We start from the raw sequence: 16,135 nt of genomic DNA on the forward strand, positions 1-16,135 counted from the left end.
CTTGGGAGATGCGTCCTTGTGCTGGAATAACAGGTAGGGTCTCAGGTCCCCATCACCAAACTCATCTCCAGTCACACAGTCCCCGTGAAGGTTCCCTTTGGGTAGTGTTAGTCCTTTCTTTGGTGCAGGACACATTTCCCAGCAGATGGAGGATACCTACAGGACCAGGATGGAAAGGAAGCAGAAGACAGGGCATCACTCACCACTGGTGGAGTCTGAAAGCCATGGGTACCACTGTTTCCTGCCTCCCTCCTCCATACAGTGTGGTCAGCATTAGCCCATTTGTTCTCACAGTAACCTCATGATGTAGGACCACATGCTTGCCCATTTTATATAATACAGGCACACTAAAGAACAGTCAGGGAAGCAACTACTCACAATTCATGCAACTAGGCTGTGGTTCAGCCCCAGAAACCACAGCACCGGCCCTGTGTTGCTTGTGAACTTGGGAGGTAATTTATAGGCCACAGTCACCTGGTTAAAACTAGTGTTACCTGTTTCAAAAAGGAGTCAGTCTGAGAGCATCACAGAAAGTTGCTTTGTCTTTTACTTTGAGATTAGTCACCTTGGCTGAGCTGGTGCTGCAGGCCAGGAAGGGACAGGAAGGGACAGGAAGGTCCTTGTCTGTGTGTCAGCACTATTTCTCAGCGAACAGACTGTCCTCCCATCTACTCAGATACATGCTTCCTTCTCTTCAGCCTTTCGAAGGCCAGACAGCTGTACAAAATACCTTTGGCACCATCTCCTTCAAATCCACATCAGATGCACACACAACTTCCAACTTAGCCCGGGATTCCCAATGGCACCGTGAACACCTGAGGTGCTACCTCAGGCTGGCTGCTCCCTGAGTGGCCACCCAAAGAGGAGACTTAGACATGGAAGGGAACAATAAAATGGGAGAGTATGCTGGACTCCTTCCTCAGAGTAGAGCCTTCCTCAAGCAGCCTGCATGGTGACAGTGTTGTCATCTGCCCTTGGCTTCCTGGTCTCTCATTTGTTTCTGCAGCTGTGACAAGACACTGACTTAAAGCACCTTGGAGAGGGAAGGGTTAATCTCATCTTCTGCTTCCAGGCAACCGTCCAATCACTGTGGGAAGTCAGGGCAGGAGCCCCAGGCTGGAGGCAGGGGCTTGAGCAGACACTACAGAGAGCACTGCTTACTGGCTTGCTCAGCCTGCTTTCTTGTAATAATCCTGGCCCAGGGGCGGCCAGTCTGCAGGGGGCAGGGCCTCGCACATCAAGCCATTAATCAAGAAAATGTCTCAGACTTGCTTACAGGACTTGATGGAAGCAAGTCCTCGACTGAGGTTTGTAACAAGTTGACAAAAACCAAACCAGCTCACTCTGTGTCTGGGTAAGTGGCTCAGGGTGGGACAAAGCCGGTGTCAGGTTCACTGGTTAGACCTGGCTTGGGTAAACGAACCGGTGCTGGCTCTCTTTATCATGGTGGTTGACACAGAACCTGGCATTTACTTTATGGCGGTGCAGCCAGAGTAAAACTTAGAAACTGCTTCGTAACTGGGAAAAGAAAATTTTTCTGCTGTGCTGATCAATGCAGGATGCAGACCGAGGGCTGGGGCGTGTGCAGCCATTTTGTAGAGAGAAGAAAGCCCTGCTTAAGAGAATACAGTCCTGTACACGGTGGAGGGAGGAGCCGGCCTGTCAATCATACCCTCCCTGGACTTGCTGCAATCAATGCATTTCCTGTTGTTTTTCAAACAGTTGCTGAGTTGGGTTTTCTGCTGCTTTTAGCCAAAGCATCTGAACTGATAGCCAGCGCTCAGACTAGAAGGAACAGCGGTGTACGTGAACGTGCGTCTACAGCTTTGATGTGCGTATACGATTCAGAGGTATGAAGGTGCCCACTGTGCAAGTCGCAGCCCAGGAGTCACCTCTTCTGGCTGATACCCTTGTTTGTTCATTTGCTCAACAAATAGAGACGCCGCAACTACTGTAGGCCAGTCCTATTCTGTGTGCTGAGGTTTCAGGAATGAATAAAACATGATTTCTGCCCTTGAGGACTCAAATGGAGAAGGAACACAAATAAATCAGCAAGCAGAAGCTAGGGTGGGAGTTAAAGACGGAGGATCAGGTATCACTGGGACAGAAAGGAGGGCATTTAAAGTTCTGAAAGTTTTGCCCACGCCAGGGTGTTTACCTGAGAAGTATGTAGGACAATGTCTTGAGATATTTTTGGTTGGGCACTGGGAGGAGCTACTGCCAGCTACCAGGTAGAGGTGGATAGATAGATAGATAGATAGATAGATAGATAGATGATAGATAGATAGATGATAGATAGATAGATAGATAGATGATAGATAGATAGATAGATAGATGGATAGATGGATAGATAGATAGATAGATAGATGATAGATAGATGATAGATAGATAGATAGATAGATAGATAGATAGATAGATAGATGATAGATAGATAGATAGATAGATAGAGAGAGAGCGCCAGGGATGCTGTGCAACACCCCATAAACATGAGAACCACCCAGCCCCACGTCTTGACCTCAGATGGAGCCCCGGCAGGAAGACATGCTCCCTAAAGAGTGATAAGCATTCGCAAATACAGAGAGCAAAGAAACCACACGATACAGCTTGGGGAAGGGTGGCGTTTCAGTTGCAGCTGATGGGGTGGGTGATCGGGTGGGTGGAGGTGCCAACAATCGGCAGATGGCTGTCTCGGCCACAGCTCGTAAGTCTCCAGCTGTGGGAACTTAGACTCAAGAGCCAGGCTCAAAGCTGTGGGAGTTACAGGAGGAGCCAGATTGTGTGGTGTGGTAGAGGTCTCTCACTCAGTGGTGGTGAACAATGGTGACTATACTGGACTCCAGGGAAGAACAGACTTCCTGCAGGACCCTCTCTTCCCCCACCCAAGTTCACTGTCATGGCAAACCTGTACCTATTTGAATCACTAATAACCTGGGACGGGCCCCGGAATTGATTTGTCAACCCCTCCAAGAGCCTCAGCAAGAGTAATGGAAGGGACAGTGAAACCTAGGAATGTTCTCATGTGAACACCACCAGACATTGGTTCTCCAAAGGCCTAGGGATCCACAGGTAGGCCAAAGGGCACATAGGCATAGAATAAACTAGAAGACTTGGCTTGCTTCTCAGGACAAGAGGGCTCAGGTGCTAGGCATATCTCCAGCTGCCAGCCCCAGAGATCAGCTTTCTAGCAATACTTATCCATGGCTAAAATAGGAGCTTTACCTAAAGATACCCCACGGCTGGTATATAATGCCAAACTCCTTCACTAAAGCTCAGTACAACTCTGCCAGACCATCTACGCTCCAAGGGAAGTCATCTGAGACCTAATAGCAGTTACGCCATGGTCTGGCTTCTAACTCTTCCTAGCCCTGTTTTCTTCCCTTTGACAACAGGTATTTATACAAAGATCATACTGCCTTCGGGGCCAACAGGCAGTGGGGGCTGAGAATCCGAGGGAGGCTATGGTGGCGGGGCAGGAACCCAAGGTAAGAGCAGGAGGATCTGGGGCACAGGGAATCCAATGGAACAAGCAGGTGGATAGCACCAGAGTGGTCCTGGCAGAAGGAAGGTTTGTTACTTGTTGGTGAAAAGCTGTCTTCATGGCAGAGAAGTGCTGGGCCTGCAGAGCCATGGTTGAGTAAAGCCACTGGGCTACTTCTCCACTCCTGCTGCCTCACAACCACACCGTCAAGAGTCAACATCTCCCCACATCCTCACACTTCCAACTTCATAAGGTCAATATCTTCCTGGACAGCCACCAGCCTGATGAGACTTTGCCTATAGCTCCTTTACCATCACGTACCTCAACCTCTGCCTTGGGGTCTCCTAGGGAGTGAGTTCCTATCATCAGACATCTCCTTCAGACTGCAAGCCGCTGCAAAAATACAGTGTTTTGCAAATGAGCGTAAGGCAGTATATCAAATTAAAAACATTACGGTGTAGATTAGCTGGCAGAAGTGGGCAAAAGAAGTTAAATGCTGCGGTGGGGGACTATGTAGGAAAGTTCTTGGTGGGACAGGGTTCAACTCAAGAGAGGGTAGTTAAGGGAGCGGCATGCAGGTTACCTCTGGAATGAAGGATCTATTCATTCAGAAGAAAAGGCAAACTCCAAATCTAGCTCTTTGCTTCCCAGTGAAGTCAAAAGCTAACTGGACCCTCCAAAGTAACCTCTCCAACACTGTAGGGCATGACTACAATCTGCCTTTGTCTCTGTTAAAGTTAGAAGATGCTGGGAGAGAGGGAGGGATTTGGGGGCCAGAATGCTTTGCATTCATAACAGGATGACCTAGAAAACTTCCAAAGTTGCTATGTCCTACTGCATACAGACTATGGGATGCTTTCCATAGTCTATCCCCCCTACGTGGATGCAATCTATCCAATAACTATTCCAATCCTTGGCATCCTTCTAGGAACCACTGTTCACCTGTGACAAAGGGGGCTGGCAATCCTATCAGTACATGGTTACTCACGTAAATACCCGCTACACAAGACACAGTGTACCCAGGCTTCATCAGCTGGGCACTGAGCTCTCAGCCACGGGTCATCCCTAATCTATATGACTCCGAGTGTGTCTGTGACAGTTTCTGAAAATGATCTAACTGAGCAGGGAAGACCTACCCTGCATACGGGTGGTGCCATCTTAGGGTCCCAGAAGTCGTACAAAGAAGAAAGTGAGTTAAGCATTCATTTCTCTCTGCTCTTGCTGTGGACACAATGTGCCCAGCTGCTCTGCCCTCTTACCACCACACTTTCATGGCTATCACGAACTAAAGCGTAAGCCAAAATGAACACTTCCTTCTTTAAGAAAGTAATACAGGAACCTGGGAAGTAAAGGGGAGCCGTTGTTGTGATAAACCACATGGTCGTCAGATCGCTGGGACTGGTTTGCATGTGGAATGAGGCAGAGTTTGGGACTTAAGACAGGAAAAGCCTAGGTAGGATGCTGTAAGCAGAACTCAGTGGGCCAGCCTGCTGGGAAGGCCGGGAATCAGGTGCCCAAGAAACTCAAAGTGGAGGCCACAGCTTATATAGTTTCAGAGGAGAATGAGGACTCCACTGGGAACAGCTAGGGGCTGTTTATATTTATTCTGTCAAAGAGGTGCCCAGGGACCAGTCATATTTATGAGGATTTAAAAATCTACTGTTCACCTCTTAAGCTGTGAATGTGTTGGTCTGTTCCAGGAATGCTCAGTGCACACAGCTGGACCTTGGCTTATGTCTCAAGAAGCCCATGGTAAGTTGATAATATACCATTTTTCAAAAGCATTAAATAAATTTGGCCTCTCAAACACTATAGCATAACCCAGTCTACCTTAAACATGCTCAGAACAGTTATACAAGCCTACAGATGGGCAAAACCATGCAACAGGAAGACTGCTTATAAAGAAGTTGACTATTTCATGAATATCTACTGATGGTAAAAATACAGAAACACAAAACATCATACACCCAAAAGACTGGCAACAGGGAACATCATAGAGTATGCTGTTCACTGCCGAGATCATGTGCTGTCTAAAAGTGGTTCGGTGCTATTGGCCAGCATTCTGGGAAACATCAGACCATCTATCATAAGCCCAGGGAAAGAGCAACATTCAAAATCTGAAATACAGGTTCTTCTGAATACACACTGCTTTATGAGCATCAGGAAGTAAAAATGTTACAAGTAAAGTCCTCATGCATCACGGGCCACCTATAGTTCTAGTGTGTGGAACTTCAGGCAAGGGATTTGAGAGAAACTCAGAGGAAATAGCTTATATTGAGGGGCTGGAAGTTAGACAGATCCCTGACAGGCAGACAGACAGGGGCAGGGGCCACAGACAGATAATAAAGATGGAAAACATCCAGTGTCTTCTTCACCTTCCTCATCTGAGACAACAGCCTGGCAGCTTAAGGCAATGGCCTGGTAGGTTTTTTCCTCCCACAAATAGGACACACCTGCCAGCTGATGATTTTAACAAGTTCAAAGCCAGACCAAGACAGGGTTACCTGAAATTTGGGCCTATCAGCTTCCTTGCCTTTGTTTAAGCTGACCAAATTAAGAGAAGAAGACCCCAATTCTAGCCACTAAAACTTGCAAAATTCCCAGGTACCAAGGAGGAACTGGACTTTGGTTTCCTGAGCCCCGCCCCCATCTGTCTGCTTTGCAGGGGTTCTCTCTCTGCGTTCCTGGCCACCATTAACAGAAGTAGGTTTACATCTGTTGATTCTTCCTGCTGTGTCTGTGATTTTCCCTGATGTTATCTGCTGTGGTTAAGATTTTTTTTCCTGCTTTTTAATTTCTTTACTGGCAGAGAAAACAAACCCAACCCAGACCCCCCCCCCCTGCTAACAATAACATTATTTTTCAGGGGTTAATATTCCTTCTCAAAGCTGTGGTCCAAACAACCATTTCAGTCTCCCCCATTGTCAGTGCTTAGAGCTGTTTCCATTTTTGTCATATTATCTTTAAACTCCCAAAAATACATCAGGTGGCTTCTGGGGTAAGAAAAGAGTGTTCTTTGAGGGTGGTTCCTGGTAGGTCAACCGTGTTCCAGGGGTGTGGCCTCACGACTATATGGATGATACAAATCGGAGTGGGAGAAGAAGTTAGGTGGAGTTGGGGAATAGAGTGAAGATCCTGGAGGAGTTGGTGGAAGGGTTGGGTTTAATAGAATCAAAAGTGACACCAGGGCTGGCAGTGTACCCCAGTGGTAGAACCATTGCTTAGTCAGCATGCAGGAAGCCCCAGGTTACTTACCCAGCATTGCAAAGCAAAGAAATAAGCACCCTCCAAAAGGGACAAAATAACCAGCTGAGTAGGTGCATTTTTAACCCTGGGGGTGATCTGAATGCTCCAAGACCTCTGGAAGCAACGGCTGTTCCATCTGCGCACACTGGGGTAAGTGATTTGTGTATATGGGAAGAAGTCATTTCAGTACCATTCTGCCCAATAGTCATGGTGGGACACTTCTTTTATTCATGGATTCATTATTTTCTCCATGATTTTCATTAAAAAAAAAACCAACATTTTATTATTTTAGGATAAGCTTTTAAAAGGATTTTTTAAAAATATGTTTAAAAAATTTTATGTCCATGTATGTCTTGTGTGTTAGGTCTGTCATGAGGATGCAGGTGTCTTAGGAGAGCAGAGGATGGTGTCAGACACTGTGGAGCTGGAGGTGGTGGTGAGTCATCCTGTGTGGGTGTTGGGAACCAGCCCCTATCCTCTGCAAAAACAATACACACTCCAGACTCCTGGACCATCTCAACAGCTTGAAAACAAAAACCAACATTTAAAGTAAAATTTATACTTAGAAATCTAAAGAGGGCTTGCTGCTGTTGCAGAGGACCAGTGTTCAGTTCCTAGTGCCCACATGGAGTGGCTCAAAATGGCCTAAGTCACTAGGTCCACTGACTTTGACACCTTCTTCTTGCTTCCATGGGCAGTGGCACACACAAGCATGCACACACACAAATATCCATGGCATGCACACATACAAATGAATAAGCAATAAAAATAAATCATCTAGCATGTAACCCCAGGGCAAACGGTAGTCAATATGGAGACTCAGGGATGATGGCGCCTTGCTGGGTAGCCAGCCTAATAGGAAATCAGTGAGCTCCAAGTGAGAGACTCTGCCGCAAAGAAAAGCTGGATGCAGGGTGGAAAGTGCTATTGGATGGTACCCGAGATCCTTCTCTGGCTTCCACAGATATATGTGCCACACACACACACACACACACACACACACACACAAAAAGTGCACACATACAAAAGACAATGTTTTTTTTTTTGTTTTGTTTTTTTTTTTTTTTTTACTTTTAGAAGTTCTTTCTGCTTTGTACATTTGTCTCATCGTCTGTTTTCTATCTACTGTATGCATTAGGAGGAATTAAATTCAAAGCAAAAAAAAAAAAAGGTTCAACAATCTACTCTGCCTGTTAAAGTGATCAGTTTAGTGCATCTTTGAAAATTAATCCTTTTATCATGAGTGTGTTCTCGTAGGAAATGGCTACTAAGTAGGTCACGCCACTGAGCATCCTGACTGATGGACTGAACAGGAAATTTGGAATTGTTGCTGCATAACATGGCAGTCCCTAATTCTTGCAGTAGTCTCCCTCTTCAGATACTCTTGCTCTTTGGGGTTTTTTTCCCTTTAATATTTATTATTAAATTGCTTTCATACAATATATTTTGTTCCTATTCTTCCCCCTTGCAACTCCTCCCAGATACTCCCTACCTCCCTATCTATCCAATTTCATTCTCTCTTTCCCTTCCTCCCACCCTCTCTCCCTTCTCCTCTCTCAACAAATGAAACCCCTACCAAGAATGAAGATCAAAACAAACAAAATCCAATACAACAAAAAATCACCAAAACAAAACAAAAAGCAAACATGAAAACCATGGCATCCAAACATATGTAGCAGATGTACAGCTTAGTCCCCCAACAACTGGATCTGGGGCTGTCCCTGACTCTGTTGCCTGCCTGTGGATTCTGCCTTAACCACAGCAGGCCGCCTTGTCTAGCCTCAGTGGGAGAGGATGTGCCTAGTCTTGCAGTGACTTGATGTGCCAGGATGGGTTGATACCCAGCAGGGCTCCCCTTTCTCAGAGAAGAGGGAAAGGGGGAGGGGTTATATGAGTGGGGAGGTGACTGGGAGGAGGGGAACTGTGATTGGGATGCAAAGTGAATTAATTAATTAATTAATTAATGGAAGAAAACACATGGTGTCAATTTTGTAGTTACTACTACTCCTGGGCATGAGGCCTGCCTGGGGGTGTGATTGATATACTTATTACCCAGTGACATTCACCAGAGAAAGCTTGTTTTCTCTTTCTGGAAGGTATCAATTACAAATAGCTTTTTGGTTGAGGGTGGGACCCTGTCTACTTCCCCTTGTCAGGACTGAGATTTCATCTGGCTTGAACCTGTGTAGGTATATGCATGCTGTTGTCTCATGTTGAGTTTTTTTTGTGGATCAGTCCAGTTGTGTCTGGAAGACACTGGTTCCTAGGAATCATCTACCAATTCTGGCTCTTATTCTGAGTTGATAAAGACATCCTACTTAGGGCTGAGCACTCCAAAGACTCTCTACACTTTATTCAGCTGTGGGTCTCAGTGCCAATTGTCATTTACTTCAAGAAGAAACTTCTCTGACGTAGGTTGAGGGATGCTATGATCTACATCCCAGCCTAGTTAGTGTGGCTGCTGCTGGTCCCTAGTAGAGGATGGTTCTATGGGTCAGCGGGAGTCAAATGGAAATGTCCTTAAAGAAAGGGCTGCAAGGGGCAGTGAGGCAGGACCAGAGGGGCCCTGGGTCCAAACAAAGAGACCCTAGAGGATGGAGGTGGGCCAGAAGGAGGCTGTCTTCCGTCCTATGGTTAAGATTTGCTTGTGCAGCACTCTTCACCTGCTTATAAATTTATACATTTATTTTTATATGCAAACTTTTTCTTTGGGATTCTAAAGTAATCAACGTTTGGTAAATTCAAAATTAAATCAATCTCCCTGCTTTTTTTTTTTTGTTCCTGCAGCATCATATTTTCTTAACCTGGCAGAAAGAATTGAATATTTTGGCCTAGTTTGAAAACTCCAGACCTAGGAGGCAGATTGGCACATTTCCAGCCAAGTGACAGGTTCACTGCTGGGCTAATGGATTCTTTTGCCAGGAGAGCCTTGACATTTTTGGAAAATGAATGGCTTGTTTAAAACTATCAATCATTTTTTTCTCTTCTTTACTTGCTGATCTTTTTATTTATATGTAAGTTTTGATATAAGGAGTCCTCTGAGACCTGCATCTGGTCTCCCACAGAGGTTCAGAAATACAGGACACAGTTTATGAGACCAGCTAAACAGCAAGGACGAGTGTATTTAGAAGCCATGGAGCATTGTTAAGAGCACAACCCCAGAAGAAAGACAGACTATGGAAGGAGTGGGAGCTCTAGTTTCCTCTCCTCAGAAAGGAAACCATGGAACTTCAGCTAGTTAGCAAACATAAAGGGAGCAGAATGGGACTTAGTCGGTACTGTGCAGGCAAGAAAGGTTAACTACGTTCCATGACTAAAGGCTCAAGAAGAGACAAGGGAGATATTCCTTAGTCCACAGTCTAAGTTCTTACAATTATTTCCTATGTAAGCATTTTTCTTAAATAGAATTATAATATATTTTTAAGACAACACATTTATCAAAGAAAAGTGCACACACTGTAAGGCAAAGGACACTGTCATTAGGACAAAATGGCAACCAACAGATTGGAAAAAGATCTTTACCAATCTTACATCCGACAGAGGGCTAATATCCAATGTATACAAAGAACTCAAGAAGTTAGACTCCAGAGAATCAAATAATCCAATTAAAAATGGGGTACAGAGCTAAACAAAGAATTCTCAGCTGAGGAATATCGAATGGCTGAGAAGCACCTAAAGAAATGTTCAACACTCTTAGTCATCAGGGAAATACAATTCAAAACAACCCTGAGATTCCACCTTGCTCCAGTTAAACCTCATGGGAAGATAACAACATTATCAACCAACCAAACCCTCCAAAACTCCAATGGAGTAAAACACCAACCTTTGTGTGCATTTTGAGAGATCTACTGATCCAGTCACGTATGTAGCTGAAGATAACAGTATCTGGCATCAATGTGAGAAGAGGCTTTTGTTCCAGAGAGGGTATGATTTCCCAATGTAGGGGAATGTCAAGGCAAAGGGGTGGAGAGGGGGATCAAGGGAGTGCACCTTTGTGAAGGCAAATGGAGGGGTGGGGAGATGGGAGCGGGGCGGGGTAAAGGGATAATATCTCAAATGTAAATATAGAGTATCTAATAAAAAATGTAAAAAAAAAACACTCAGGTGACAACAGATGCTGGCAAGGGTATGGAGAAAGAGGAACACTTTTCCCCTGTTGGTGGGATTACAAGCTGGTACAACCACTCTGGAAATCAGTCTGGCGGTTCCTCAGAAAATTAGACATAGTACTATCTGAGGACCCAGTTATACCACTTCTAGACATATGCCCAAAAGATGCTTCAGCATATAACAAGGACACATGCTCCATTATGTTCATAGCAGCCTTATTTATAATAGCCAGAAGTTGGAAAGAACCCAGATGTCCTTCAACAGAGGAATGAATACAGAAAGTGTGGAACATTTACACAATTAAGTACTACTCAGCTATTAGAAACAATGACTTCATGAAATTCATAGGCAAACTATCATCCTGAGTGAGGTAACCCATGGTATGTACTCACTGATAAGTGGATATTAGCCCAAAAGCTCGAAATACCCAAGATACAATCCACAGACTACATGAAACTCAAGAAGAAGGAAGAACAAAGTGTGGATGCTTTAGTCCTTCTTAGAAGGGGCAACAAAAATATTCCCAGGAGGAAATACGGAGACAAGGTGTGGAGCAGAGGCTGAAGGAAAGACCATTCAGAGACTGTCCCACCTGGAGATCCAGCCCATATTCAACCACCAAACCCAGACAATATTGCTGATGCCAAGTGTATGCTGACAGGAGCCTGATACAGCTGTCTCTTGAGAGGTTCTGCCAGAGCATGACAAATACAGAGGCAGATGCTTGCAGCCAACCATTGAACTGAGAATGGGGTTCCAAATGGAGGAGTTAGAGAAAGGATTGAAGGAGTTAAAGGGGTTTGCAACCCCATAAGAACAACAATATCAGCCAACCAGAGCTCCCAGGAACTAAACCACCATTCAAAGAGTACACTTGGAGGTACCCATGGCTCCAGCTGTATATGTAGCAGAGGATGGCCTTGTTGGGCATCAATGGGAGGAGAAGCCTGCCAAGGCTTAATGACCCAGTATAGGGGAATGTCAGGGTGGGGAGGCATGAAGGGGGTGGGTTGGGGAACATCCTCATAGAAGCAGGATGAGATAAAAGGTTTATGGAGGGGAAATTGGGAATGGGGATAACATTTGAAATGTAAATTAAAAAATTCAATATAAAAAAGTACATACACACATGTACACACATGTGTGCACATGCACACACATGTAGTCACTCTTTGACTACATTATTGGTTATACTTTCTTCTACCCCTACAATCCTCTAACACTAGATAAGAGAAAAAAAAGGAAAGAGAGGAAAGAAAAGAGATCTTTGAAAAAAGTCAAGGGTCGAAAAGGAGGTGATGTTATCATTAGACTACTTCCTGTAGATTAGGGCGTTGAGTACCTTGGGACAAGTTTGATTGTCACAATCAGGTTATCTAATTTCTATTTCTTCTTGTTTCTCCTTTGTGTATCACTACTTAATTAACCACAACCAACAACAAACAACAATTAGCAACCAACAACCAACAACCCAGCATGCCTCTCAGGGCCCTAAACAATTAGCAACCAATAACCAACAACCCAGCATGCCTCTCAGGGCCCTAAACAATTAGCAACCAACAACCAACAACCCAGCATGCCTCTCAGGGGCCTAGCATTTATATACTCTCTGAAAGTTTCCAGAATTCCAAATGTCACACAGTCTCAGAGCTATCTGCAGCTGGCAAAATCACGCCTCTGTTAGAGCACGAGGCAAATCACAGTCAGCTGCTGTGGACAAGCTGAAGCAGCCCCATACCTCACACCTGGGATTAAAACAAAAACATACTCTTATAATATTTCTTCGCTCTTTAAAGAAAACAAAATTCCAAAATTGTCACAACAGGCACATGCTCACAAGCATCTGTGATGTATGAGCAAATCTATCATCCTAGGTGGCTTACTGACCTGACCTGCTAAAGTAACAGGTAGGTGCTGAAAGTTATGCTATATGGCCAAATATATGCTGTGTTCTTTTAAGACTATTGAAAAACCTCTGGTCTATTTCCCCATAATTATGAAAGTGTCTCTGCCCAGACTCCTAATGCTTGAAGAACCTATCATGTCTCAGTGGTACGAGTGGCAGAAAATGTCCCCCAAACTAAGCAAGCTTCTAGGAATGAGGCTCTTGGCCTCTTTAACGGGGTGGAAGGTTGAAATCGTAAAACTTAGGCTGATTTTTGTAAATTGTTGTTTATTTCATGGATGTATTTGATTGTTGACTCATTTGTGTGTGTATGTGGGAGGATGCGGATGCTTTCTATGTGCTGTGTGTAGATATGCATCTGTATATGTGTTCCAAAATCTATAGGGAGGCACATGTATGTGCATGCCTGTGGAGGCCCGAAGTTGATGTGGGGAAGTTTTCTTTATTACTCTTCTACCTTATTCATCAAGGCAGGGTCTCTCAGTCAAATCTAAAGTTCGCTGACATTGCAAGTCTTGCTAGCCAGCTTGCTTTTGGGGTCCTTTGTCTCTGCTTCCGAGTCACAGACAAGCTGGCATGCCTACCCGGCATATACATGGTTTGGGGTTTTGGACTCCCATCTTCCCAGTTGTGTGGCAAGCACTTTAACTGCTGAGCCATTTCTCTAGTTACCTCACCTTATGTTTTGAGGCAGGGTCTCTCACTGAACTTGATGTGTATCTTTTCCGCTAGGCTTGCTGGTTACATTTGCAACCATGCTCAACATTAACACAGGTATTTGAGGATCCAAACTCAGGTGAGAGATAGCAGACACACTCACCCGCTGAGCCATCACCCTAGCCCAGAATTATTTCTTATAAGGACAAAATGTCTGTCCGGAGAGCTTAACAGAAAAGCAGAAATGGACCCATAACGTGTGGTCAGAGAAAGGATGGCTGGGCCAGGGACATCAGTGACTGATGCTTGCTGTGAGTGTAAGACCCTGTGCTTCGAGCTCAGCACTGGAGAAAAGAGAGGAGTATCAGCATCAATATCACATTAGAGTTCAATCAAGGCAGATCAGCAGAGATCCAAATCACCTGTTTTAAGTTGGATCATTTAAAAACACTTTATGCCAAACAATGATGAATCTCAAAAGGGGAAAACTCTTCTTGCTTTCAAATCAGCATGATATATATATTTTTTAAAATATCAAGTGCCCTATTTAAATTATCATTTCTCAAATTATATGTTTTTTTAATTATTATTCTTGTTATAGAAAACTATTAATTTGTAATTAAATATTTAAGGAATGAGAAAGAAGTGTGTGTGTGTGTTTTTTAACTAAAAATGCAATTGCATCAAGAATTTGTGTAGGGAGAGGAACAGGGTGCATCTCTACCTCCAGTGTGGAATCATTTATATGAGTCCTGGGTGCAACTCTGAGTTCATAATGTCTCCATCTTGAGGGCTGGTCCAGGATTGCTCCTCCTCCTCTGGAGAAACCGGATGGGACAGAAAGGAGTGTTTGTGTCTGGACTCATCCCTAAGCCCAGGCTTGTGCCTTGTCACATGGAATCAGCTCTCACTGATTTGACCTTTCATCCTTACCATGGTCCACTAAGGAGTTATGAAATTAGAAACAAATCCAAATCTTCAAAACTGTTATAGATTAGAAACAGCTAGTATTCTACAAATTCTAATGCATTGCTACCATTCTTACAGCGTTTCTACCGTTTATAATCTCCCCTGAATTACGGGTCAACAGTACACTGCAGAATAGCACAATTTAAAAAGTACCATCACTCTCACGTGTTGCAAAACTTACTTTGCCAAAGAGGAAAACAACATTCATCCCCCTACCACTTACCGCCCCTCCCCCTCTCCCCCGCCACCACATAGAAAACATTGCTGGGCATCTTAAAACTCCAAAACATGTAGTAAACTGGAATACTATGAAATTCTGTGTCCCCTGGCTTTCTCGGGGGGAGCTTTTGTCCACCCCAGTCCACCACACACTTACGTCATATCCACTGTTCCGGATTCCACGCCTGGGTCGCTCGCGTGTGACCAGAAGGTCCATCTCAGTTTCTCCCGGACTTGGGCTATTCAGAGACTGCCGGCTCCGGTAGACAGAGTTCTTCATCTGTTGCCTGAAGGAAATCCAACAACTGTTATAATGCAGCAAATGTCCTGACAGATGGAATTCTCCACCGATCCAAACCTACAGGCAACCAGTAGAGGGTTTGGATTGGCCTCAGAAACTCAGAACTGATGGTACTCAGTCCTTAGCCAGCATTGGGGAACAAGGCACCCCCGCCCCGGATGCTGTAACTATCTGGCTGAATTATGTGTTCTTTCATATCAAATTAGGCAACTACAATCAAGTGTAGCAGTGCAACCTCATCTAAAATTCTGCTGACGGCAAGGCCAGGGGTTCGCCGTTGACCCTCGAGGACAGCTACCGCTGCGGAACAAACTTGCCGTGGCGGACTTTGCTGACTCAGCAGCCTCCTGTTCCTTTTTCATCTTTTTGATTTCAGGCATGGACTCCTACAGTGTGTTAGTAAATGAAGCCTATAGAGAATGGGCCACTTTTAATGCGTTGACCATTGATTGATTTCTTTTCTGCAGTTACCAATTCTCTTCTTGGCAAAGACCATAAGCCTAGAGGCAGCTTGAGGCCTATCTACCAGTCACCAAGTTTTAAAGTTTTTGAAGAATTTATTCATTTATTTATTCATCTATTATCACCAAGTGCCTAGCCTGTGCTAAGTACCTAGAAGCTGAGCATCCACAGCCTGGCACCCCCACCATTTGCACCCTAATGGGAAAGACAACTGGCATGCTAACTTTAATTAGTGTTATTAAGAAAAACAAGAAATACTGGGGATGTGGTTTACTACCTTTCCTGCAGGGAACTGGCTCAGACTGGACCACCAGTCAGAGGAGCATCTCCCTACATCCATGAACCAGTCAGAGGAGTGGGCACATGCATGACTTAAGTTGGGTCCAGTGAGACTGAGTCTCGGGGATATGGCCAGGGAAACTAGGAAAGAGGGACTCTTTTGCCTTTGAGGGACACACACTTGGAGTTTCTGACACCTGGGGTTTCTGATGGCTGTTTTCTGCCATCATGAGGTTTCAGCCTGCCTTCAAACGAGGCTTGGAAAAAGTGAAGAAAAAGCAAAGCCAAAATCCGTATGGTCCCCTTGATTGAGCCAGACGAAAGCTTTGGCCTTCACTGATGCTACAGTCCCTTTAGTTTAATAGGTCGTGCTGGATTTCCAGTTTGGAACCAAGAGATTCTTGGCTAATATGGCAGCTTTCAACCTCCCATTATAAACCTCCAGTTATCTCCAACTAGGAGGCTTCCTAGGGGTGCAGCAGGCTTATGAGACTGAATATGTTTGGAG

At 44.7% G+C, this 16,135-nt stretch overlaps 1 protein-coding gene across 3 annotated transcripts in view; it reads right to left on the minus strand.

Moving 5' to 3' along the window:
- KIAA1549L (KIAA1549 like) overlaps nt 1–16,135 on the minus strand; it is a gene marked incomplete at its 5' end in the record, with an annotated part of 249,641 nt that overhangs the window by 24,687 nt on the left and 208,819 nt on the right. For all 3 annotated transcript variants that reach the window (XM_080931712.1, XM_080931711.1, XM_080931710.1), the window contains one exon: nt 14,743–14,872. In XM_080931712.1, the coding sequence (XP_080787838.1) occupies nt 14,743–14,872 (130 nt within the window). The remainder of the gene's footprint in view (nt 1–14,742; nt 14,873–16,135) is intronic.

Source organism: Micromys minutus (genome assembly GCF_963924665.1).
Source record: "Micromys minutus genome assembly, chromosome: 17".
Classification (NCBI taxonomy): Eukaryota; Metazoa; Chordata; class Mammalia; order Rodentia; family Muridae; genus Micromys; species Micromys minutus.